Genomic DNA, 25,194 nt, shown 5'->3' on the forward strand with positions numbered 1-25,194 from the left:
GCGGGAACAACAAAGAGCTCCCGAAGTCTTCGTCTGCGCTTCCCGCATCGCCTCCCGCATCACCATCGGCTTTCCCAGCTCTGATGATCTCTGGTACCTTCCATGAAGACGAAACTACTTCTTTCCGCATACAGCACGACCGCAATCGCATCGTCTACGCCCTCTACGTTTCAGACAACTGTCCCTGACGCGTCCAAGCCCACCGCAGTGAAAGGCAGAAGCCGGCCGACAACAAGTCAGCACCGCAATACCTGGCCTTGTTGTCGCTCTCGTTGCTGCCGCTTGCTCGCTTTAACAGGAGCTATGCTCTTTGACGTTTGTGGCGCTTCATGCTCATGGCCAGCCGCATATTCTCTTCAACTGCCCAACGGGAGCACAATTTGGCGTACATACAACATCTCTGTGGGCTGACTGCTGCCTGTAGACTGGCCCTTGTCGCCAAAGCTCTCCTGTACTGTCTTCATGGTTTGGGAGAGAAGAAGGACCTCTCTTCCCGATGTACGAATAACATTTTTGCCTCCCGTACCCTTTTGCTTCGTGACGTTGATTACTTGCGTGATGTATTTGACTGTGATTCTCACCAATGGGCATCGTTATCCGACATCAATCCGGCCGTAGTTTTAATACATCGAGCACCACCTCAACTGCCCGTGTCACGTAGCAAATAGCTTCTCTTGAATGCTCAGCCCTTCACCCACCCGGGCACCTCGTTGATATCGAAATCCCCCTCGTACCGCCTCTCCTGAATCGCCTGCCAGACGACGGGCCAGCCCGCTGCAACAGGGCCCTTTGCCTTGGCCCCTATAATGGCAAACCTCGCCTGGCCGTGGGCCACGAATCCGTGCATCAGGCCCTGCCGCACGAGCGCAGCAACCACCATCTCCACGTCTTCCAGGGTGATTTCTGTGTTGCCCCAAACCAGGCCCTCGTTTGGACGGAGCTTGGTTGGCCCCCCTGGAGGGGGCGCGAGCGTCGTCTCCGCCGAGTCTTGGACGTTGTTCGTCACGGCTCTCATAAACAGTGGGTTTGCCTGGGAGGACGGTCTGCCCCGGACACTCGGATGGTTGGGAAGCCAGCCTTCCAGCCTGCGCTGCACATAGACCGCCACCGAGTGCAAGTGGGCGACGTCGAGGGTGGCCGCCCTCCGGGAAGAGGCATCGGTCGGCGGCACGTAGGTCAAGATGAACGTCTTGCGCGCCAGCGAGCGCCACAGCAGAGGCCGCAGGCGGTGCGTCAGAGCCAGCAGGAGGCCCTTTTCAAAGAGCCACGTTTCGTGGGTCGAAAGATGGTGCTGGAACTGGATGAAGTTTCCGGAGCGAACGGCCTGGCACAGAGGGATGAAGAAGGGCTGGAGGGTCGCCGCTTCGGGCCGTCGCACGAGCACGTCGGAGGGGAAGCGGCCGAGGAGGATGTTGCAGGGGATGAGGTACGTCAGGATGTTGGTGCGGTGGGAGACGAGCTGCGGCGGTGTCTGGAGGTAGGCTTGCTCGAGACACAGGGCGGCGCGCCGGTAGTGCTGGTTGGAGAAGTTGAAGCGCCCGAGGTAGTAGAGGAACGTGACGCGCTGGGAGGCCGGGTAGAGGGACAGAGGGGGCGAGATGGTGGATATGTTGACGAATATCATCTTTGCGAGGTTTGTTCTTCGACACTTGCGGCCCGTCAGCTGGCCTCTGTCGTTGCGGACCCCGTGGCGGCCTTTGTCTTTGCCTCTTCTTGACGGGTCGGCCGGCCAATCTGGCCAAGAGGGCAAGGGAAGGGGAGGACAGGGAGGAGAGAGTGGCGGCGACGAGGAGGAGTGACGGACGTACTGCGAATAGGAGCTTCAGCACAAGGTTGGCAAACATGTACACGCCCGTCTTTTTCCCCTCTGGCACCCTTCCGACGGACCGGTCCGTCAAGCACGTCGTGAAGATCTTTTGGATAATCTCGGCAGACGACTCGGCGACGGACTTGCCGCCGCTGTCTTCGTCGACGGAGCGGATGCGCCGCGTAAGATCAGGCCGTCTGTTGAGCTGGAGCGTGAAGCGCGCCAAGGTCACGGAGAAGGACATGCTTGTCTGCAGAAGCATGGCTCCAAACGTAGGATGGGTAAAGGCCGTGCCGCAGGAGCTGTTCATTTGTCAGGAGGTAGATCAAAACGAAGCCTCTGATCTGAAGGCCATGCCAGGACGAAGAAATGATGCGCCAAGACTTCTGCCGCGCGTTATCGGGGCCAGAGCAAAACGTAGACCAAAAAAATAAAATAAAATAAAATAAAATAAAAAGGCTCACTTCACCAAGGCTGTCAGCAACTCATGCGTCCCCAGCAAATCGTCATAGTTGATATCCCTCCAAAGCGCGAGGTAATCTTTCATAAACGACTGGAAGCTCGGCCAAACTGCTCCCTGGCCGTCTGGAACGTCGTCGTCGATGGGCAGATGCGTCTCAATGGCGGCTTCTAGACCGCTGGCCGTGTTGAACTTGGCACGCAACTCGGCGGCCATGTCGTGGTAGGATTTCGCCGCGTTGGGCTCGACTTGCAGCCACGCGCCGAGGTTGTCTCCTTGTTGGAGGCGTACATAGCGGTTGATTTGAGTGAGGAATTGGGCGACGAGAGACATGCTGGGCAGCTGGGCTGCTGCGGGCGACGGGAGGAGCAGTTGACGTTGATGCGAAGGGGGAATTGACGTCGGATCGATACATGTGTGTGGAGACGACTGATTTGAGGGTGCATCACGGACGACGATGCTTTGCTTTGGCGGCAAGGTCAAGTCGGTGTCGCAAGAAATCTCGGAAGCTCAAAAAAAAAAAAATTTAAAAAAAATTGGGGGGATTTCTTTTGTCTTTTTTGCCGTTATGATGTTTTTCCTTGACCATGGCGGCATCCCAATCGAGAGAGCCATGTTGTTTGGATGCGGGTTCATTGCCAGCCAGGATCCTACAATATACACATCGACAGGCAACATCACACGGTTGGCTTGCTAAAAATGTTCCTCTTTGCTCTTTCCGGCACTTCCATATTGATGCTGATATCTGTGTATTTCCCAAATGCCAAAAAAAAAAAAAAAAAGGCTCTTCAATGCGCTTAGCTGGTACAGTAATTATCCCACGACCCCAACTCGCCGCCCCAGGTGCTGACCTATCTTCTTCAGATACTCAGATACACGTAAATCCCTTCTTCTTCCCAGGACACACGCCAACTTGTTCCCTCACGCGTACTCGTAGATGCTACACCGATTCGACTCTCTGCACAACCATGGCTGTAGCAGCACCACCGCCGTTGCAGATGGCCGCAACACCATACTCACCAGGCTTCAGCTGGTGCAGCAAGGTAGTCAGGATACGGGAACCGGAGCTACCCAAGGCGTGACCAAGAGAGATGGCACCCCCGAGAGGGTTGACCTTGGCGCCCTCGAGACCCAGGATTTTCTGGTTGGCCAGGATGACGGCGGCGAAAGCTTCGTTGAACTCCCAGACGGCGACTCGGTCCTTGGTAATGCCAGCTCTCTCGAGTGCAATAGGGACAGCTTTGGCCGGAGCGATGGGGAAGTCAATGGGCGCCATGGCGGCATCGGCGTAGCTGCAGATCCTGGCAAGCACTCGGGAACCGGAGCCATATTCCTGGGCCACGGCCTTGCTGCCCAAAACCAGAGCACTAGCACCGTCGTTGAGGGTGGATGCGTTGGCAGCAGTAACTGTGCCGCTCCCGTCGCGGACGAAGGCAGGTTTGAGAGTGGGAATCTTCTCAATCTTGATGTCAAGGAAACCCTCGTCCGTGTCGATGATTTTGTCGCCCTTGCGACCTGACACCGTGACGGGAACAATTTCGTCGGCAAAGGCCTTGTCTGCCCAGGCCTTTTGTGCCTTCTTGTATGACTGAATCGCGTAAGAATCCTGCTCTTCACGAGTAATTTTGTGCTTCTTGACGGTGTTCTCGGCGCAGTTGCCCATGTGGAACTGCTTGTATACGTCGGTCAGACCATCCTTGATCAGACCGTCCTCCATCCTGACATGGCCAAACGCAGGCAGACCACTGGCGCGGGGCAAGTAGAGAGGAACCTGAGACATGTTCTCCATGCCACCGGCGATTTGGGCTTCCGATAAGCCCATCTGGATGTTCTGCGCCGCCATGGCAACGGCCTTTAGGCCGGAAGCGCAGACCTTGTTGATGGTGGTCGCCTCAATGGAATCCGGAAGGCCAGAAAAGATGGCTGCCTGACGCGCAGGAGCCTGTCCAACCGAGCCCTGCAGGACATTTCCCATGTAGACATCAGTAATCTTCTCGACAGGGACCTTGGACTTCTCGAGCGCAGATTTGATGGCAGCAGCACCCAGCTTGGGAGCAGGGACAGTCAAGAAAGAGCCGTTGAACTAGGCGGGGACTTGTTAGTTTCAGACTGGGACACGGGGGGAATAAATTGCATCTGAGAAGCCAGACTAACCTTGGCCGTTGGCGTTCTGGAAGCACTGAGGATGTAAGCATCCTGGATTTCCTTGCGCAGAGCGGCGCTCGTCGAAAGGGAGCGAGCCGCTTTCACATGTCGGGCCAGCTGATTTGCCAGCCGTGGTGACCTGAGCTGTGCAACGGGCATTGTGAAGAGTCAAGCGAGCTGAAGGGTATGTATGACCGGCCAGACTGAGAAGATTGTGAGTCGCGGGAAGCAGCTGCACGAGGAAGGGAAAAAAGAAGCTCGGACTTGTTGGACGAAGGGGACGATGGTGTAGATAATGGCGAAGCTGGTGGCATTGCAGGTGGCCAACTCGGTACGCTTCGGCTTAGGGCGGGGAGGGTCCGGCATTCTGGGGAAGGAAGGCCCCGCTGGGTTGTGAAAATGGCGTGGCGGGGGAAGATCCGTGATCCGTGTGGTGAGTGTAAGTAATGGCGTTATGCACTGTATTACACAGTGTCCAATGGAAAAAACTCGTGCCCCATGTCCTCCCATGCGGTAAGTTACTTCTCCGCGGTGGTGGCACAGGCAAGTCGGGACGTTCCGGACCCTACCAAAGGCAACGCGCAACACGCGCCTCGAACTATGCTCCGAGGCACGGGGGTAGGTAGCCTTAGGTAAGCAGGAGCAAGCAGATGACGTCGGATCCGGCTGTGAGCCTGCCTGAACTGAACTTGTGGCATCAAGCTTTTTGCTTGCGTCGAGCGGCCATGCCGCCATGCCACTGACACGATGGCCAATTTGTACCGGAGTGTAACTTGTAGCTTTAATATAACTTCCACGTGCGACTGCATGCTTGCATTCGACTGAGGAGCGCTACGTCACGTGACTCGATCTGCCCGCTGCGAACGGCGAGTCCTCGGCCCGCGCTGTGATTGGCCTGGCGCTTGACGCTGCTCTTCCTTGATGACCAAACCCCATTTATCCTCTGACATCGCACCCAGCCGTCGAGTATCCGTCAAGCCTCAAGCTGTCGACACTAGATACAAGACGCCCGCTGGAAAGTGTCTGGTTTGTGTCGCGCCTCATCGTCGACACCTCTACCCGCACAGCGCCCCCTCACGTCTACCTTTGCACATAACCATCTCCCAGGCCGGGCCTTTCACACCATGTCTACCGCGGCAAGACGTCGTCTAATGCGTGACTTCAAGGTTCGCCACCCTATTGTTCTATTTCGCATCGTGTACTGATTCTTCCTCCGCAGCGCATGCAGATGGATCCTCCGGCCGGTGTTTCCGCCTCACCCATCCCTGATAATGTGATGACATGGTACGTTTCCATCATTCACGGGCGGTGGCAGCGGTCAAGCACCTTGATGCCTACCCAGCTGCTTACCACGATCAATGCAGGAATGCCGTCATTATCGGACCCGCCGACACGCCCTTCGAAGACGGAACTTTTCGACTGGTGATGCAATTCGAGGAACAGTATCCCAACAAGCCGCCACAGGTCAAATTTATCAGTCAAATGTTCCACCCGAACGTGTATGCAACGGGGGAGCTATGTCTTGATATCCTGCAAAACCGCTGGAGTCCGACATATGACGTCGCAGCTGTCTTGACGAGTATTCAAAGGTAGGGCCTCCAATCTGATGAGCAGACAAGTTGATTTTTTTTCTCTTTATAACTGTTAGACTGACTGACATGTACTAATGTGCTCTCGGTCAGTTTGCTCAACGACCCAAACACTGGGTCACCTGCAAATGTCGAGGCGTCGAACCTGTACAAAGACAACCGCAAAGAATATACAAAGAGGGTGAGAGAAACGGTCGAGAAGAGTTGGGAGGACTAGTCCATCGTGCACAACGCTCCGCGTAGGCCCGGGGGGGCAGTTGGGGTGCACATGGAACCTATATGTAGGCTTGTCAGGCACGTTCCGGCTTAGGGATACTCATAGCAAGGGACGGCCGAACCGTGGAGGGAGTGGACATAGTTTGGCAGGCGTTTTTGGGTGTATGGTGTTGGACTGATTATACCATGGGAACTGCATATCAGATAGCATGAACGCATTGTTAGTCATTCTTCAAACGCGAGCCTGGCCTTGTCGCCAGTTTTCGTTTCGAGATTTACCATTTTGCACTTTACGTGTTTTGTTGGTGCATGAAGATGCAATAAAAGCTGCTTGTAACTGCTCTGTATTGTTTACGGAGGGTCTGCCGCCTGCATGAACAACAAAGTCGGGGCGGTCCGCCGCAATTTACTGCTCGAGTAAGTGTCTGTGCGTGCAGAGACCCTCGCACTGTTGTGTATTTACACGGAATAATAACTGGCAAACGGTGGCCAAGTGCTGAGAATCAGATACAGCATCATACTTACCTCGATACTCACCAACTACGTAAGTACTTACTTAAGTAGGTACCTCGCTGTTCCAAGGGAAGAGGGGGTGGGTGCAGCGCGCTGCCGCTTTGCGTTCCATGTGCGGCCCCGTTGCCTCTTCATCTCGCCTTTGATGAAATAAAAACCAGAATTATCAATGCCCAGCCTCGAAGATACCGTGAACAAGCTTTGGACACCGTCCAAGACACCGTGGGTTCGGCGGCGCCAGGAGTGCTCCGCAGGAGAGCACGGAAACATGTGACAGTCGAGCACTAAGCTATAATTTTTTTTAAAGTAACGTTATCGAGAGGCGTTAGGGCGGAATACGCTAAACCGCATGTGGTGACAACGCAGGGCTGTAATTCAGGCACTACGTGAAATGTAAACCGGTGCCACTCGACTGCCCAGGCGCGTTGACCCCCCCCCCCCCCCCCCCCTCTAACCTTGCCGGGCCCCCTGCGTGTTGTTGACGCCGAGGCGGCGGTCGTCGAATTTGTTTCTGCGCTGCAAAGACACTTGCGTTCGCTTCTCCAGAACCCACCCTCTTTGTGTCGTCTTCATCTGCTGCTTCGCACCCCGAATCGCCCTTTCTATCCAGTCTGCTTCATCTCGCGCGTCGTCCGTGCCCACCGCCCGACCCTGACCTGTGTGCCTCGATACCGAGGGGCGTGGTCCATGATCACATCAACTCAGCGGCACAAACAACACCGTCATCATGTCTGCGAATAGCATCAAGGTCGTGGCCCGGTTCCGGCCCCAAAACCGGATCGAACTCGAGTCGGGCGGAAAGCCCATCGTCTCCTTCAGCTCGGAGGATTCATGTTCTATCGACGTATGAAAAAAAAAAAATCCCCGTCTTGTCACTCCTGTCCAACCGCTGGCCCTTGCCGCCCCTTTCGCAGGGCCTAGCAATCGTTGACCTAGCTGACAATGTAAACAAAACAGTCCAAAGACGCCCAAGGAGGGTTTACCTTCGATAGAGTGTTCGACATGTCGTGTAAGCAGCAGGATATCTTCGATTTCTCCATTCGACCCACAGTCGACGACATCCTGAACGGCTACAACGGAACCGTCTTCGCCTATGGTCAGACTGGTGCCGGTAAATCGTACACCATGATGGGCACCAACATCGACGACGAGGAAGGACGCGGCGTCATCCCACGAATTGTCGAGCAGATTTTTGCTAGCATCATGTCGAGCCCCAGCACAATAGAATACACCGTCCGTGTCAGCTACATGGAGATTTACATGGAAAGAATTCGAGATCTTTTGGCCCCCCAGAACGACAACCTACCCGTCCACGAGGAGAAGAATCGTGGCGTCTACGTCAAGGGCTTGCTTGAAATCTACGTATCGAGCGTCCTTGAAGTCTACGAGGTCATGAGGAGGGGAGGAAATGCCAGAGCTGTGGCCGCCACCAACATGAACCAGGAGTCCTCACGATCGCACTCCATTTTCGTCATTACCGTCACCCAGAAAAACGTCGAGACAGGTTCGGCAAAGAGCGGCCAGCTCTTCTTGGTCGACTTGGCTGGCAGTGAAAAAGTGGGAAAGACGGGCGCCAGTGGACAAACGCTCGAAGAAGCCAAGAAGATCAACAAGAGTTTGAGTGCCTTGGGCATGGTCATCAATGCCTTGACCGATGGCAAATCATCTCACGTCCCCTACCGAGACTCCAAATTGACGAGAATCTTGCAAGAATCGTTGGGTGGCAACAGCCGGACGACCCTTATCATCAACTGCTCCCCAAGTAGTTACAACGACGCCGAGACCCTGAGCACACTACGCTTTGGCACAAGAGCAAAGTCCATCAAGAACAAGGCAAAGGTCAATGCCGAACTCAGCCCTGCCGAGCTCAAGCTGCTGCTCAAGAAGGCCCAAGGTCAAGTCACAAATTTCGAGAACTATATTTCGACGCTGGAAGGGGAAGTCCAGCTGTGGCGTTCTGGAGAATCGGTTCCCAAGGACAAATGGGCACAGCCTGGCGACATTGCTGCTGTTGGCGCAAGGACGGAGCCCAGGACCCCCCGACCATCCACCCCCTCTAGATTGACAGCTGAGAGCCGAGCAGAAACTCCTGTTGCTACTGACCGCGCTTCTACTCCGAGTCTGACACTGGAAAAGGATGAACGCGAGGAGTTCTTGCGCCGCGAAAATGAGCTCCAAGATCAGCTGGCCGAGAAGGAATCCCAGGCGACGATGGCCGAGAAGACCTTGCGCGAGACCAAGGAGGAGTTGAGCTATCTCAAGGAGCACGACAGCAAACTGGGTAAAGAGAACGAGCGGCTTACAACGGAGACGAATGAGTTCAAGATGCAACTTGAGCGGTTGACGTTCGAGAGCAAGGAGGCGCAGATTACTATGGATGCCCTGAAAGAGGCCAACTCAGAACTGACGACGGAATTAGATGATGTGAAGCAGCAGCTGCTTGACATCAAGATGAACGCCAAGGAGACAGGTGCAGCCTTTGATGAAAAGGAGAAACGCAAGGCCGAAAAGATGGCCAAGATGATGGCTGGCTTTGATCTTGGTGGAGATGTGTTCAGCGAAAACGAGCGATGCATTAGCGAAGCTATTCAGCACATTGAGAAGTTACACGAGATCAGCGCGGTGGGCAACAACATTGCCCCCGACGAGTTCAAAGACCTTCGCGTCAAGCTTTTGGAGACACAGGGGATTGTCAGACAGGCAGAATTATCCATGTTTGGCTCTTCATCTAGCGAAATGGACTCTCGGAGGAGGCACGAACTGGAAGAGAGGCTGAAGGTCATGCAGCAGCAGTACGAAGATTTGCTCACAAAGAACCTGAGCGAGAGCGATGTTGAAGAGGTCAAGTCCCGCCTGGAACACGCCTATGCCAACCGACAGACAGCCCAGGTCGAGCTCATCGAGGAGTTGAAGGCTGACGCCGCCCAGAAGGCGGCTGAGAACTCGAGGATGAAGACGTTGATCGAGGACCTTCAGCAGCAGGTAAAGACGGGCAGCGGCACCACGCCTGCGACCAACGGCAAGACTATCCAGCAACAGATTGCCGAGTTTGATGTCATGAAGAAGAGCCTCATGCGAGACTTGCAGAACCGCTGCGAGCGTGTTGTTGAGCTGGAGATCTCGCTAGATGAGACTCGTGAGCAGTACAACAATGTGCTTCGATCGTCCAACAATCGAGCACAGCAGAAGAAGATGGCCTTTTTGGAGAGAAATCTCGAACAGCTTACACAGGTCCAGCGCCAGCTCGTTGAGCAGAACTCTGCTCTTAAGAAGGAGGTTGCCATTGCGGAGCGTAAGCTCATTGCGAGAAACGAGCGCATTCAGAGCCTGGAAAGCTTGCTGCAAGACAGCCAGGAGAAGATGGCAGCCGCCAATCACAAGTATGTAGCGACTCGAAGTATCCGCCCGTTCACCATGACATTGCTAACGAGCATCTTGCTTGAACAGGTTCGAGGTTCAACTCGCCTCCGTCAAAGAGCGTCTCGAGGCAGCCAAAGCCGGCAGCACAAAGGGCCTCAACGCCACCGGCGGCGGCTTCAGCTTCTCTGCTGCCGGCAGCCGCATCGCCAAACCTCTCCGTGGCGGCGGAGGCGACGGGCCCAACGTCCCTACCATCCAGTCGCTGCAGAACGAGGGCACCAACAACAAGCGCAGCAGCTGGTTTTTCAACAAGTCGTAGTCTTGCGCAATCGTGTTGCTTTTTCCGACAGGGCGTTTGCGATTAGACGTTGCGATTAGATTACACCAGACATACCCCAAAGACCCGCAGTTGATGCATACTGCAAGCAAGAAATGATGCCCTTGTCCTTGTCCTCTTACACCCTACCACGCCTCGCCTCCCCTTTGCAACATTTTGGTATCCTCAATGGGTCTTTTCTTTTGTGTGTGTGTGTGTGTGCCTCCTCTTTCTTTTTCTTTTCCCATTTGTTCATTTTGACCGGACCTTGTTGTTCGTTTTGTTAATTACCCACCACATTCCCCTTTCACCCGGTGGACTGAGGAAATGCGCGAAAAGACACGCCCCGTTTTCCCTCCGCCGCCCCTCACACCCCTTCACTGTCCATACTCTACAACATAGATAAAAACTGGATGGCAACGACGATTGGATTCATGACGAAATGAGCCTTTGAGAAGGAATAGGCTTGTTCAATGGGAGGAGCAGAGAGGATAGAGAGAGACATTGGACAGGGGAGCCGCCCAGAGACCCGAGACCCTGGACCCTGGACCCTGACAAAGGGCTGGAAAGAAGGGATGTGAAAGCCGAGTCATTTGTCACTTGATGGAACTATGAAAGATGGAGTTGGTCGATGGGCAGTTTTACGATTGTAGAGCTCACGTATGGTTTCACTACATATGCACAAGAAAATACAACACTTTGAACATACTGGCAACAGGTCTCGAACCATGCCATGGATGACAACGATTGACACGTATGGTTCTACATGAGTCGATACAATTACCCAGTGAAAAGAAGAGAATGACAACCCGCCCGTACTGAGACGGATGTTGAAATTGAAAACGCCACAAAAAAACAAAAGTAAATGATGGTCATGTTCATCAGTAGAGCTGTTTCTAGTACAGACCAGGCATATTGGGGGTGTTTGAAACCCTCATTCTACGGTGCCCTTCAGAGAGGACTCTGGTCATTCAGTGCATCTCCCTGCTGTGCTTGGCAATAAAGACACCCTGAGGCACGAGAACAGCAACAATGAGGGACATGGCAGCCAAGCTCAGGCAGAACATCTTGACGTAGAGAATCAAGAGGCGGCGCCATGCAGTCTTGCTGAAGGTAGTCCACGCGTCAGAGACGGTGGCATAGCCCTTGCCACCGACGATCTCGGGCTCAACCTTGCCGTCAAAGGAGCGGTCAAAGGGAATAATGGTGCTCTGCTCGACGGGTAACAGTGAGGCCTGGACGCGGACGAGAACAACATAGGCGGGGATGACAACGAAGACAGAGGTGACAATGGTGACAACGGTGACAATGACGGACTTGACGACGAAGCCGGCGCCAAGGGCGTCCATGTCCACGGGTTCGTTGTAGGCAGCCTTGGGCATCTTGAGGCGGAGAATGAGAGCGACGGATATGGGGAGGAAGCGAGCCACCTCGCTGGCGAACCAGAAAATCGTGACGGCCTTCCAGGTGGCCTCGAATGTGCGTCGGAAGGGAGGCAGGCGAGACCAAAAGTGCAGATGCGATGGCTCAGAAATGATGATGTGAACCCAGGCGGTGCTGTACTGAACCAGGGCCAAGGAGGCGAGGAGGGTGGCGACGGGGACGAAGTAGCGGCCGAGGGTGCCGGTGAAGATGCCCACGAGGATAGAAGTCAGGAAGAGCTGGGCGAGGAAGCAGAAGAAACCGCGGAAGTTGGCCAGAACGCCGCCGTTGGCCATGAGGAGACGGTTGACGGCGCGGAAGGAAGACGTAACGGTGCGAGGCTGGCCATGGGTGGACTTGAAGCGGTTTCGAGCGACGCCCTCTTCGCGGCTGGACGCAGACTGGTCGAGGGGAACGGGTTCGTAGGCGGGTGGGTTCTCATCTTCAACCATGGCGAAGACGGGATAGACGAGCTTGAAGGTATATTGGAACTGTTGGGAAAATTCGTGAGCACATGAAGGCCATGGAGATGTCACTGTCATGGTGACGACGCAGTCATGGCGGCCAGGGCATGGATGCGTCTAGCCAGCCCATGGTTCATCCACAGTATCAACTTACGAGGAGAAGTATGGGAATCAAAGCCAAGAAGTCGACGAGGAAGACTAGCAGCGCCCATGAGGGCAGCTCGTAGCCTTTGATGTCATCGCCGCCCTCGAGTGTGCGTTTGACGTGGAACTGCATGGCAGTTGGGTATTATGACGCCAACCTCGATGCGGAGAGGGGGAGGGAGAATTAAAAAGAGGAAAAAAAAACCACCCCCGGAAAACCAGGCGAGTAAACGAAGAAGGCCGAGAAAACGGAGGAGAAGAGGAGGAAGCAATAAAGGTAAAGCTGGGGAGTACTACGAATAGAATAGATGCCGGCGGTGATTTTGCGACGATGACGACTGGAGCGAGCGCGGTCACAACTGGGAAGCGGAATGGAGGAAGCGGCGCTGAGCGGCCAAGCGGCACTACGGAGTAGAGCCTTGTTAGTCACTGACTGGTGCCAGACTGCTGGTGGGGCAGTGTCAGTCATCGCTGGGCAGCGGCTTGCAAGTACATGCAGTTGATCGCAGTTGCCCAGTGCTCCGCAAGTGACGGAGAGCTACAGAGTGCTGGGCAGCTGCCAGCAGCAGGCAGCAGCAACCTGAGCGCGTCTGCTGCATGTGTCGTCGTCCCGTCATCCTCTCAGCTCTGCACACACACACACACACACACACACACACACGCACACGCTCGCACCAAAGGCAAACCGCAAAGGAAATCAACCAAACGCCGCCGTCCCTCGTACATGGCTGCTCCGTCCATACCAAATCTCCTCTCCTCAAGAGCCACCGGTCGCCCCGGAGGCCGTGGAGGCAGGGGAAGACGGCAGCCCCCTCCGTCCACGGGGCCATCACCAGATGCCGCCATTCAGGGTACAGATACCGATGCGGCCGTCTCCCGGTTGAGTGCCGTCGACCAGGGCTATCTGGAGGATCCCTACGCGCGGTACTTCGTCACGGGGCCGCCGACAAGACGCCTGCCCATCATCAATCGAGGTCCGTGCCGCGGCACCAGCGCGACCCTCGTGTCACGGATGCTAATGAAGCACGCAGGCACGTATATGCGGACCAGGGCCCTGGATGCCATGATAAACGCCTTCCTTTCACACAATGGCTCCTCACTGAAGCAAGTCATCTCTCTTGGTGCCGGAACGGACACGAGACCGCTGCACATGCTGCAGAGACCGGGCGCCCAAAATCTCGTCTATCACGAAATCGACTTTGAAACTACGTGCCGCCGCAAGTTGGCCATCACCCAGTCATCGCCCGGCCTGTGTCGCATATTCAAGGACATCATCATTCACCAAGGCGGATCCTGGAGTGCCGAGCCCCCCCAGGGCGGCGAGTATCACTGCCACGCATTCGACCTGCGCAACATATCCAAGGCCATGACACAGCTTCCCTCCCACGTCCGCAGCGACGTCCCGACCTTGCTCCTGTCCGAGTGCTGCCTCTGCTACTTGACGCAGCGAGACTCCGAAACCGTCCTACACTTCTTCAGCTCCAAGATAGATAGCATAGCGGCTTTGCTATATGAACCGATGCCGCTACACGACGCATTTGGCGACATGATGGTCTCCAACCTCGAAGCTCGACACATTCACATGCCTTCCCTGCAAGCGTACAGAGACCACCACGGCCAGCTAGCGAGGTTACGGGACTCGGGATTCGACAGTCTTGGCTACGCCACGATTGGAAATACCTGGAACGAATGGGTTGACAGCAAGGAGAGGGAGAGAGTAGATGGGTTAGAGGGCCTGGACGAGGTCGAGGAATGGAACCTCCTGGCCGCCCATTATGTCGTCGTCTGGGGGGCAAGGGGGGGTGCTGCATTCGGTCCCTTGCAAAAATTTTGGGCCATGGGAACCAATCCGTAGAGGTTGCAATCTTACAAGCTGCTTCCAATACAACCCGAGTGTTGTTGCGGCGTCGATGCCGTCAAGCTTCAACCTCGAACCCCGAGACCCCGATCACGTGCGCCCGCGCCGCTAGTCATCTCGCAGCCGCCAACGCCAGCCAAGTCGTCGACAAATCAACCTTGCCATCATAACTCATCGCCAACGACACATATATCGCCGCCCTGGCGTTGCCGGCTTTTTTCAGCCGCCCCTCGAAACTATACCTGCCGCACATCCTCTCCTATATCCTCCTGGGCCCTGGCGCCAAGCACCATCGTTCGGCACAAGGTCTCGCGTTCGCTCGCGGTCGCCCTCACACTCCGTCCGACACCACTCAGCGCAATGCGCATTGCGCGAGCTTCCCACCGGCCTCGCGCATAAGTCCAGACGCCAAAATTCGTCTTCGAACTGTTCCGCCATCAGACTTTCATCGTGGTTCACCTATGCCCCCGGCAAGGTAGCCAAGTCGAGCACTCAACCACAACGCTCACTTCATCCACACTCGTCGTCGATTACCTCGACGCTGTGAGTCGGCGACCATGGCAGACTCCAGGGACAACAAGGCGTACAAATACCGCCAAGAGATTAGCCAGGTACTGCAACCTTGAAACATTCCAAGGCCTGGAATTCACAAAGAGAGCGCCGTCTGCCCAAAAAAAAAAAATAGTAAAAAAATAAAAAAACCCGCTAACCGCAGCAGATGATGTACGTCTCCGGTGAAACCGGCGAACCATCAGTCGAGACCACCAGCATCATCGAGGACATTGTCCGCCAACAAGTCATAGAACTAGTAAGCAAAGACGTTCCAAACAAAAAAAAAAATACAAAATTACAGTCCCTTACCAGCATGTGCCTCTCCACAGCTCCGCAACTGCACGGAACTAGCCTCCCGGCGCGGCGCTAAATCCATATCGACAAACGACCTCATTTTCCAAATCCGCCACGACCAAGCCAAAGTCAGCCGACTGCGCACGTTCCTCTCCTGGAAAGACGTGCGCAAAAACGTCAAAGACTCTGACGACAAGGGTGCCGACGCGGACCTCGCGGGCGGTGATGACGCCGTCGTCCCCGGCGGCCCCGTCGACGAAGCCGCCAAGAAGAACAAAAAGGCCAAGGTCGGCTTGCCCTGGGAGCCGGCGTCATTCTACCCCGTAGAAGTTCCCGAGCGTGACGAGGAGGACGACGAGGAAGAGGAGGAGATGAACTACATGACCCTCCAGCGGCTCCGCAAGGCCGACGAACGCACAAAGGCCATGACCAAGGAGGAATACGTGACGTGGTCTGAATACCGCCAAGCGTCGTTTACGTGGAGGAAGGGCAAGAGGTTCAGGGAGTGGGCTGGCTTCGGTATCGTGACTGACAGTAAGCCGTCAGACGACATTGTTGACATTCTGGGCTTCCTGACCTTCGAGATGGTGGCTACCCTGACAGAAGTCGCGCTCAAGGTCAAGGAGCAGGAGGACATGGCCAGGGCCCAGAGCGGTGCGGACAATGCGGGGACCAAGAAGAGGAAAATGCAGCCTGGAGGACTGTTTGACCCCCCGAGTGAGGGCAAGACTCCCGTTGAGCCGCGCCACGTCCAGGAGGCATTCAGACGCTTCCAGGAGCGGCCCAAGAAGACGAGGGCTATGCTCAACGAGTCCAAAATTGTCCAAAAGACGCCCCTCAACATCATCTGAGGGTGCCGGTTGCTTCATTGGTGGCTGCTTGCTTGTATTCTTCCACTGCGCTTCCTCCCTGTGAATAGACGGGGGCGTGTTGGCGTTGGTTCAGCGTAGAGGCTTTCTTTTTTTTTTTTTGGTCTGAATGATGGGGACGTGGGAAAAGCATTGGCGGCAAAACCGTTCGAGTATACCTTGACACCTATACATGGCATAAATGGTGGGATTCGGCTTGATGGATACCGAGCAACATCTTGAAAATTCGCCATGCTATGCTATTCTCTCTACGCACCTGTACATTGCCGCCTTCTCACCACTGTGTTGACTCTCATTAATCTCGTTCCAACTCTTTGTAGACTTCTTGGTATCACCTCGTCTTCATCTTCCGAGTCATCGGTTCCAGGACCTGCTTCATCATCCATTTGGCCAAGCGCAAATAGGGGGTTATTGCCCCCCGGCCCAGTTGTGGTAGCCCGTGGTCTGCGCGTGCTGCATCCAAGGTCGTCACCCTCGCCATCTACCTGAGCAAAAGCATGGGAGCGTTTTGATAGAACTCTGCCCAAGTCCTCGTCCTGTTCAGTCTCTAGCTGTCGAATATATTGTCGACATTGCGGCCGCTCTAGCGTACCGTCTCAAAAGGCATTGACGCCAACCAGCAATTTTACCAGCTCTGCCAGCTCTTCAAGATACTCAATTATCTCTATTTGCCCAGATGTGCTGGCATTCCAAGATAAAAACTTGTGTTGGGTTATCAGACTTGCCGTCTCCTTATCCAGATTAGGCCTCCCTCGCTGGTACTTCAGCATGTTTGGTTTCGGCCCCTTTGGATCCTGCCCTATCAACAGCTCCCGAATGCGGTTGATGAGTCTTAACTGTGCTAGACGAGCCGATAGGAGCAATTGAGGTAGCGGTAGCCACGTAGTGAGCGCTTCCTGCACTGAAAAGAGGATCAAAGTACTGCTGGCGGCAACGTTTCTACGGTACGTGTACACTCGCGAGTTCAAGTCCTCCAAGATGGATGAACCACATGCCCTGCGTAGTTGAACCACGTTGCCCATTCGATCGATGATCTGGTGTAGGACGTAAACAATTTCCTTGTAAATTGACGCCAATGGCTTGAAACTCCCTTTCAGACGTGGTTCAGTGAGACAGAACGGCAAGAACATCTCAGCCGCTGCTAGTGCCTCTTGAGCCTTGTCGCGAGAATGGATAAAACGGGTCAAAAGCTTCGAGGACCGAAAGTTCGGCCTCTCTGGGTCATCGATACCAACCGCCACGGCGGCTTGCATCTTCTGGACTTGACGAACCGATGTAGATAGAGACTCTACCAGCCGGTCTCTGGCTCGCACGGGGACGACGAGTGTTTCAACTACCATGGCCACAAGACCACCGACCAGAAACGCAACTAGCCGTTCGTAGAAGACATGTGAGGCCGCAGTGGGTTCATTGATCGCAGCTGATTCACGTACGGTTAGTTCGCTATCCGTATTACGAGGCGTTGGGTTGTATTCTCACCCAAAGCAACAACCCCCAACGACGCAATCGACATCATCCCTGCCTTGACATATTTGGTTGCAACCTGGACATACACAGACGGTACTACACCAAAAAGAAGAATTACCACAGCAGCAACGCGATTACCTCGTCCAATTTCCACCGAAAGATCTCCAACAACGCAACCAAAGATGACACCAAAGAGTCTAACGGTAAAAACAAATAAGGATGTGCCAATGGCAACCTTGAATACAAGAATAAGTTGCATGGGAGCCCACACCCCTTTCACTTCGCTGTAGCTAGCACTGAAGAAGAAACAAAAGCTGGCCAAGAAACCAAAAATATTGCAACTGCAAACTTTGATGCATGCTCGACATCGTCAGACTGTTGGGTCCACTCCAAGACGTCCGCCACTGTACCTCGGAACTGCGCAATGAGGCGACGCGGGGACTGTTTTCTTTCCCGGCTGTTTGGTTTGCTTGGTAATTTTTGTGTCTCTTTAGACTTGTAACAACTAATGATCTCGGGACGCGATTCCTCATCCTTGGCCACAGCTGGATCCTGGAACTTGTCGCTTAATGGCTCGGCCTTTTCCTCGGGAGATGAACTTGAAAGCCCCTGACGAGCTGCCTTGTTGGCTCCTTTGGGAAGAACCCTGGCATCAGCTTCACCACCGGATGTTAGCCAGTTCCTTAGATTCTTGTATTGAGGAATCCAGATCCGGAATTTATCATGTCGTCTCTGTCTTCTTTCTGCAAGACTCCTTACATGCCGAAGCATATGCAGAATCTGAGTTGCCGAGTCGCGCAGTGCAAGAATGAATGAGGAAACAAGGAAGGTCTCCATGTGTGGCATGAAATCTACTGCCAGGCCAGATTCGTCCATTATTGCCTTTTCGAGCGCCCCGGCAGATCCTGCATCAAAGGCGGAGAGGCAAGCCGAGAATTTGTCGATCCCAGCATCAATCTCTCCCAGGAGCACGCCATTTGGTGTAGGCGCTCCGGAGAGCAGTATTGGGACTTCACAACAATAGGCAAGACATGCTATTAGTAAATCTGCAGCTTCTTTCATAGAGATATGAAAGACTTGTACTGGAAGCCGGATACGTGAGAGGGTCATCTCGAGGAGCTGTGAGCTGCCTGCTTCAATCTCCCCATCTGAGATTAGCAATCTTGACCTTCTTCTGGCAATGTGGTTCTGCAACTGCATTGTGGCTAGTTGACTGGGTTCGTTGTGCCGTCCTCCCTTGAAAATCTGGTGTTGCATTTTCGGGGTGCTCCGAACAGTCTGGTAAGCCACAAGGCGGTGGCCCTCGCTACCAGCAAGCACAAACTTGTTCTCACAGTTGCCTATGAGTGTAATGATATTCTGAACAAGGCTTGTCATATAGCCTATACTGATAGGCTTCATGGCGATCGGGGGCAGAGATGACGTAGAAATCTCAAAATTGACTTCGTCTTGAGCGTCTTTACAACGTGAAAGCTGTGTACGCAATTTAGCTTTTTGCCCTATTAGGTAAGCTACTGTAGTTCGATGGACAGGCTCAGTAGCAGCTGTTATGTGGCCTTTACTCGCATGCAATGGATTGCGGAAATGGGTGAAAAGGCTTCAATGTGCCTCTTGTCTTTTCGTCTTGCTCCGCTTGCGGTCCTGCTGGCCCCAGCTGTTGGCACTTTGGCGAAAGTATTGGAGCTGCTTTTTGCTTCAGAAGTATGGCAACCTGCTGTGATGAAGCAATGAGTCGCTCATGTCAATGTGTCTATGGTAGTCGATAGAGTCTCAATCGTAGATGAGCCAAGGTAACTGCTAGATAGCTCCGGAAAGACAGCCAGATTGACAGCCACTAAAACGCCAGCTCCGAGCAAAATAGGGATGTAAATGCTGGTAAATAAGGATGTGGTTGTGTTGCTCGGCAGCTGAATTGTAAGCAATGCAGAGACGAGTAGAAACAAAAGAAAATTAAAGAGACGGGGGCTCATAGACCTTAAAAAAAAACCCGTGAAATAATACAACAACCAAAAGGAATAAAGCGCGAATAGTATAGGCTGCGGGTGCATTGACATCTTCAACCAGGCTAGACAGGTATAAACCGAGAACTGACCATGACAGCCCCAACAGCCCTCCAAAGAGAATCATGAGAAGTGCCTCAATCATGGGGCCCGTCCGTTGCCCGGGATGAGCAAACACGGTAACCATGGGTATCAAGAATGTCGCAATGGCCTTGAAATGAGGGAGGATGGCTATGATGGTCGCAATGGTGCAGGCCAGAGAATGCTTGACGATGCGCTGCCACAATGCATTTGTTCGCCAATCACCCCAAATTGCTGTGACCAGCCGCCGGAATGACTTCGAGGACGCCATAGTTCGCGGAGTTGTGGACCAAATCCCATGGCAGCGGTAATCGTGAATCAACGAGAATATTCGAACGTGGTTCGAGGTTCTGCCCAGTTTCGGCACGAGACAATGTGAGAAGGCAATATGCCGCTGCGGCAGTTGTGTTAGAAAAGGCCAGAGGCAGAAAAGAAGAAGTCTTGCAGTACACACGCATTGGGTCTGAGAGCGGCCCAAACCACATGCAATTCAACATGGGTGTTGCAGTTGTGGGCAGATGTCATGATGCTGTAGCTTGACGATCTGATCTACACCATGGGCATGGTTACTACCAAGTAGGTGATCAACTACCCACATTTGGAAGGAAGGAGCGGCCAGTAAGATGGGTAATGGGAAAGTAAAACCACATCTAAGCACCAAAGTAACTTGGCCCGCTGGCAGACTTTCAACAATGGACATTTCTATGCCGTCCTGGAATACCTGAGTAGGTACGGCGTAGGTTTATGTTTAAAATCATCATGATAACGCTGGTTTCTTTTTAACATTCAATGACCCAGCTCTGCAACGCAGCGGACTAAGGAAGCTTTGCATAGGTCGGTTGGGTACCTACTAAATAGTAGGTAGGTACCTTCCCATGTACGAAGTACCTGGGCACTTACACGTACTTGGGCAGTTACACCCCGCCGCGACTTCCGCCGTGGCCATAACCCCAAGCCAGTCTCCGATCCGTTGAACCCCTCAAACGGCAAACGGGCACGGAAATACAACCACATCTGCAACGTCCATCCCAACCGACCAACCCCCCGCTACCGCCATGCTATCATTTATCCTCATCCAAAACCGCCAGTTCGTCCCCTTTCCTTCTGTCGTCTCCCTCAATCCTCTGTCCATCCGCTAATGACACCCGCTCTCCCCAGGGGCAAAACCCGCCTCGCGAAATGGTACGCACCCTACAGTGACGACCAAAAGATCAAGCTCAAGGGTGAAGTCCACAGGCTCGTGGCGCCGCGCGACCAGAAATACCAGTCCAACTTCGTCGAGTTCCGCAACAACAAGATTGTGTACCGCCGTTACGCGGGGCTCTTCTTCTGCGTTTGCGTCGACACAAACGACAACGAGCTGGCCTACCTCGAGGCCATCCACTTCTTTGTCGAGGTGCTGGATGCCTTTTTCGGAAATGTCTGCGAGCTGGATCTTGTCTTTAACTTTTACAAAGTCTACGCGATATTGGATGAGGTCTTCTTGGCCGGAGAGATTGAAGAGACGAGCAAGCAGGTTGTCTTGACGAGGTTAGAACATTTGGACAAGCTTGAGTGATTATCCTTTATCCTTGGTCAGAGGGGAAGCGCAGACGGAGAGGAATTGGCTTTGGTTTGCAGTCAACCCCCTGAGGATTTGGACAAACAGTACATGACGAATATCGTTGCTGGAGGCTTACATCATGGAGTTTGGCGTTGCGAAAGGACTCGCCGGGATACCATGGACGACATTGCTGAGCTATTGCTTGCTTATCTAAGGTCAATTTTATTACTTTCAATGATCTTATATTCTATAGAGGCGCACCAGCTGCGCTCTCACATTGCTACACTCGACATCATCTCAGCACTAGGCTACGATATGCGCACAGTGTTCAACGCCGCCTTCATCTTGCTTCGGCTCAGTTTCAACAGCCCTAACAGCTGCGTCATTCTGGCGTGGACTATTCGTAACGGGGAGCCCAATACTGCTTCGCCCAACATCTTCCCCATCTACAACAAGAGAGTCGGTTGCAGAAGCGCTTCCCTCTGCCTTTTTCTCTACAACGTCGACAAACGCCGCGGCATTCTTGTTGCCTTCAGCTGCAACGAGAGGGTAAGACATGGCGCCACTCTGCTTCACCTCGTCATTGACAGAATGAATAGCTACACCACTAGTGTGGTGTAACTCGCATGCAGCGGCATGCCCAGAACCACCACACTCCTCGCCTTTCTCGTTTGCACATGTCAAAGGGGGAACGCTGTCGTTTTCCTCCCCTTCCACAGTACTGCCAGCCGCAGCACCATTCTAAATGCCCTCGATCGCCCTGGAATCGTCACTAGCGCCGTGACTCTCTTCCAGCTTGATAACGACCAAAGGCGCCTCATTTTCGGCTCGAGAAACAAATTCAATCAGGTCACTGCTGTTCTGCCACAGCTCCATTGCGGTTTTTCCCAGGGGCAATTTTCGCATCGAATTTCCTCTTGAGACAAAACTTGGTCTGCAGTGTGGCCAGCAACTTTGCCTGCCCCACGGTCGACTTTTTCCGTAACGACTTTTCTTGTAACGCATCCCCACTTGACCAGCAAGTCGTGCTTATACGTACTGGGTGATGTTAGATCAGAAAGCGACGTTGGGGATGTGAACTCACCTCCTCCTATATCTCGGATGCGGAGGAGGATCCCATGACGGGTCATTGATGGTGGGACAATTGGAGAAAGCATGCCCTAAGACAGTCTATTCAGCAATAAATACACTGCTTTAACTGTCAGGCACGCTCACCTGCGGTGTGACATCTCCGACAGATATCTTTCGCAAGAGGCTTGGCCAAGCTTGGAACTGCTGGAGCCTTGGGAGATGCAAAATTCTTTCGGGCGCCTTTTGTCTGGGCAGCCTCTTTTTGCGCCCCCTTTTTCTGGAGACCCTTTATGGTATGATCTTGAAGGTCATGCTTCCGCTCATTGAGGGCCTCCGTTTTGTCTAAGCCCGAGGTTTTTGTCTGGTGTCTGGAGACACCATCCTCGTCCTCACTGGGCCTCGAGGGCAGATTGGTTGTCTTCTCTGCGCAACCTATCGCTGTAACAAATTGTCCAGCACCTTCCCCCCTAGGAGGTACCTCATCATAGTTATCCATAGTCTTCCCCAAGAGTGCGCCTCGCGGATTAGAACTAGGACTAACCATTGGCTTCCCATCGAGAGAAGATTCATCTTCATACAAATACCTCTTAATCTCACCATAAAGCCTGTTCATTTGTTCTAGTGGCCCTTGACGGTTTCGTCTATGGTAGAGCCACGTGTGATCCAGAGAATACTGCCAAAAATGAAGCACGTCCTCTCCATTGCATCGCTGGTCTACCAAGGCGGAGCACCAATTCTTGATTGGGAGTAGGGAAGACGGGTCTTGCAAGACATTGGTCTGAAGCCAACCGATGCAGATGGATATGACATTGTGTCGTGAGAGCCTATGATTGACGGCTCCGATTCGACCGTGGAGCGTGTCCAGTCTCATTTTGGCGAGGTCTTGGAAGTCCCTTAGACCGCTGCATCCCAGGATATCTCGGAGGTTATCGAGTACGCGGTCCGGGCTGTCCATTTCGACGACGTTTCTGGGGGACCAATGACTGCACATGATGCGCATCTGGGTCCAGGAACAGATTGCCCGCCTCCAAGTGGCTGCCAATAGCAAAGAGCAAGGTAAACAGAGAACGCAAACAATCCAAAGTCTCAAGAGGCCAGGAAAACAAGACGATTGAGAGGAGAAGGTGCGCCTGTGTGGTGTGGGACAGCAAAGTCGGCGAGTTTCTTTCAGCTTCTGGAGGCAGTCGGCCGCCAGCCGGCAGACGGCCGCAACGGCTGCACAAGACAAACACCAACCAGGCATGGACTTGAAACATTGATACAGTTCAACGAGGTTGGTCTGTTTTCGAACATCACCTAGGTAGCTAATCTCCCTTCGGAGCCAAAGGTGACTGACCCTGGCTACGTGCCTGGGTAGCGGGCGATGGTCTGAGACGGTGGGATATACGATCGCATACTCGACACATGGTCGACATGAGACTGCCGGGAGCCTAGGTATCTCGTAGTTGAGCACGGTGCCAGAAACTGACGGTATCTAGGTACGTAAAAAAGAACGCTGTGAGCATGAGCGCGTCTGCAGGTGGTACAAAAAAAACTGCGTTTATCCCCTCCGTCCATCCCGTCATCACCTCTTCTTCAATGCTGCAAACCTCCTCTCCAAGTCACTTATGTCGGGCACCGCCCCCTCGGGCTCCTTCCTACTAGCCGCAGCCTCCATCCTCTTATTCGGCTTCAGCTCAACCGACCCCAGCGTCACCTTGGGATGGACGTTTTCCGTCGTTCTCCTCGGCGGCGTAACCGTCACCGGACTCCTGGGACCAGCAAACCCCTGCGGCGGGGTGGCCTTGTTCAACTCCTCCTCGCCCCTGGAAAGCTTTCTCCCGGCCGTCAGGGGCTCTGCCAATATCTTCTGCCCGCCCGACTGGCTATCGTCGTGATCGCCCCCCTCATCGTCATCATCATCATCATCATCATCATCGTCGACAAGCTCCGGCGGGGGCGTGACCTTTTCCCTCCTCGGCCAATCGACACCATACGCTCTCGCAATCTCCTCCAAGTAGCCCTGCACGAGTTCCGGCCTTGGCGGCTCGACGCTCAGCTTCTTGACAACCCTCTCATTGACCTTGCCATCTGAGTTGTCCATGGCCGTGAGCACAAATTCCTTGCCGTACTTTTCCCCCAGAAGCTGTCTAACCGACACGAGTTCCTTGATTTCCGTCTTTGGCGCAGCGTAGATGATGCTCTTGATGGCCTCCTCCAGACCGGGATCGCAGACAGAACTTTCCATGAGTCCCGCACGAGCGAGCAACAGCTCGCAGTAGAGCTCCAGCATCTCGAGGAGCTCGGTCGTGATATCAGAACGTATGATGTTCTCGACGCGGATGGTGGCGGAGTCGATCTTGCCAGCTTCGAGAAGTTGGGCCATTGCCCGCTGTTGAGACTTGCCCAGTTGTTCGTCGCGCTGCTGGACCATGCGCAGTCTCGCGATTGCGAGCTTGAGCTGAACCTTCAATTTGGTCTGCGGCGATTCAGTCTCGGTCAGCTTGGTGGCCCTCAGGATATGTCTCGACCTGTTGCGTCACTGATGGATGGACATGGCGGGGTCGGGGGGGAGGCTCTGGACTCTGGGGCTCACCAGGATGGACTGCGCGGGAGGCATGGCGGGCGACTCGGAAGGATAATATGCGTTGACGCGGTATCAGGCTCACCGCTTGCTTGACAGTGACACCAGGGACCGGCGAGGTGAATGTATGGATTTGCTTCAGGGACAAACGGAAGAGGGCGGGCGGGATAAATCCAGCCAGCTGTGCTTGCCGGCAGGCCATGTCAGCTGCCATGTGAGAGCTGGGTGGGTGATGTATCGATATCGAGGAGCAGCTTGCCCCACCACAACGTCGCACTACCACTTCGCGCATCGTCCCAGCCTCTGTTCAAAGAAGGACGTAGACGTCCATATAAGTACCTACCTAGGTACTTACTAAAGTAAAGTGCTTGCGTGCTTACATTAGGTACTTACCCAGGCACCCAAGTGCCCATTCCCCCAAGTGGTACGGCAAACGTCAATCACTCAGGGCTAGTCCACA

At 54.0% G+C, this 25,194-nt stretch overlaps 11 protein-coding genes across 11 annotated transcripts; 5 read left to right on the forward strand and 6 right to left on the reverse strand.

Moving 5' to 3' along the window:
- Positions 1-682: 682 nt before the first annotated feature.
- On the reverse strand, positions 683-2,600 carry MAM_03865 (PCI domain-containing protein; the record flags this gene model as incomplete). The annotated part of the gene is made up of 3 exons (XM_040822664.1): positions 683-1,648; positions 1,809-2,109; positions 2,272-2,600. 3 exons carry the CDS (start codon positions 2,598-2,600, stop codon positions 683-685), a joined length of 1,596 nt encoding a protein of 531 aa, XP_040679170.1.
- A 607-nt stretch (positions 2,601-3,207) lies between these two features.
- Positions 3,208-4,571, reverse strand: MAM_03866 (acetyl-CoA acetyltransferase; the record flags this gene model as incomplete). The annotated part of the gene is made up of 2 exons (XM_040822665.1): positions 3,208-4,350; positions 4,422-4,571. 2 exons carry the CDS (start codon positions 4,569-4,571, stop codon positions 3,208-3,210), a joined length of 1,293 nt encoding a protein of 430 aa, XP_040679171.1.
- Positions 4,572-5,536: 965 nt separating this feature from the next.
- MAM_03867 (Ubiquitin-conjugating enzyme E2) lies at positions 5,537-6,218 on the forward strand (the record flags this gene model as incomplete). The annotated part of the gene is made up of 4 exons (XM_040822666.1): positions 5,537-5,578; positions 5,632-5,696; positions 5,777-6,001; positions 6,095-6,218. The coding sequence occupies 4 exons, from the start codon at positions 5,537-5,539 to the stop codon at positions 6,216-6,218; spliced, it is 456 nt and encodes a 151-aa protein (XP_040679172.1).
- A 1,239-nt stretch (positions 6,219-7,457) lies between these two features.
- On the forward strand, positions 7,458-10,409 carry MAM_03868 (kinesin; the record flags this gene model as incomplete). Its single annotated transcript, XM_040822667.1, has 3 exons — positions 7,458-7,574; positions 7,688-10,110; positions 10,178-10,409. The coding sequence occupies 3 exons, from the start codon at positions 7,458-7,460 to the stop codon at positions 10,407-10,409; spliced, it is 2,772 nt and encodes a 923-aa protein (XP_040679173.1).
- A 968-nt stretch (positions 10,410-11,377) lies between these two features.
- Positions 11,378-12,569, reverse strand: MAM_03869 (uncharacterized protein; the record flags this gene model as incomplete). Its single annotated transcript, XM_040822668.1, has 2 exons — positions 11,378-12,319; positions 12,447-12,569. 2 exons carry the CDS (start codon positions 12,567-12,569, stop codon positions 11,378-11,380), a joined length of 1,065 nt encoding a protein of 354 aa, XP_040679174.1.
- A 591-nt stretch (positions 12,570-13,160) lies between these two features.
- Positions 13,161-14,291, forward strand: MAM_03870 (Leucine carboxyl methyltransferase superfamily; the record flags this gene model as incomplete). The annotated part of the gene is made up of 2 exons (XM_040822669.1): positions 13,161-13,410; positions 13,468-14,291. 2 exons carry the CDS (start codon positions 13,161-13,163, stop codon positions 14,289-14,291), a joined length of 1,074 nt encoding a protein of 357 aa, XP_040679175.1.
- A 724-nt stretch (positions 14,292-15,015) lies between these two features.
- On the forward strand, positions 15,016-15,991 carry MAM_03871 (SAGA-like transcriptional regulatory complex subunit Spt3; the record flags this gene model as incomplete). The annotated part of the gene is made up of 2 exons (XM_040822670.1): positions 15,016-15,102; positions 15,176-15,991. The coding sequence occupies 2 exons, from the start codon at positions 15,016-15,018 to the stop codon at positions 15,989-15,991; spliced, it is 903 nt and encodes a 300-aa protein (XP_040679176.1).
- Positions 15,992-16,605: 614 nt separating this feature from the next.
- MAM_03872 (uncharacterized protein) lies at positions 16,606-18,877 on the reverse strand (the record flags this gene model as incomplete). The annotated part of the gene is made up of 3 exons (XM_040822671.1): positions 16,606-17,429; positions 17,489-17,772; positions 17,826-18,877. The coding sequence occupies 3 exons, from the start codon at positions 18,875-18,877 to the stop codon at positions 16,606-16,608; spliced, it is 2,160 nt and encodes a 719-aa protein (XP_040679177.1).
- Positions 18,878-20,612: 1,735 nt separating this feature from the next.
- On the forward strand, positions 20,613-21,115 carry MAM_03873 (Adaptor protein complex, sigma subunit; the record flags this gene model as incomplete). The annotated part of the gene is made up of 2 exons (XM_040822672.1): positions 20,613-20,644; positions 20,716-21,115. The coding sequence occupies 2 exons, from the start codon at positions 20,613-20,615 to the stop codon at positions 21,113-21,115; spliced, it is 432 nt and encodes a 143-aa protein (XP_040679178.1).
- Positions 21,116-21,841: 726 nt separating this feature from the next.
- MAM_03874 (uncharacterized protein) lies at positions 21,842-23,126 on the reverse strand (the record flags this gene model as incomplete). Its single annotated transcript, XM_040822673.1, has 3 exons — positions 21,842-22,034; positions 22,185-22,260; positions 22,316-23,126. 3 exons carry the CDS (start codon positions 23,124-23,126, stop codon positions 21,842-21,844), a joined length of 1,080 nt encoding a protein of 359 aa, XP_040679179.1.
- Positions 23,127-23,735: 609 nt separating this feature from the next.
- MAM_03875 (uncharacterized protein) lies at positions 23,736-24,770 on the reverse strand (the record flags this gene model as incomplete). Its single annotated transcript, XM_040822674.1, has 2 exons — positions 23,736-24,629; positions 24,747-24,770. 2 exons carry the CDS (start codon positions 24,768-24,770, stop codon positions 23,736-23,738), a joined length of 918 nt encoding a protein of 305 aa, XP_040679180.1.
- Between the last annotated feature and the right edge of the window lie 424 nt (positions 24,771-25,194).

Source organism: Metarhizium album, assembly GCF_000804445.1.
Source record: "Metarhizium album ARSEF 1941 chromosome Unknown scaffold_8, whole genome shotgun sequence".
Taxonomy (NCBI): domain Eukaryota; kingdom Fungi; phylum Ascomycota; class Sordariomycetes; order Hypocreales; family Clavicipitaceae; genus Metarhizium; species Metarhizium album.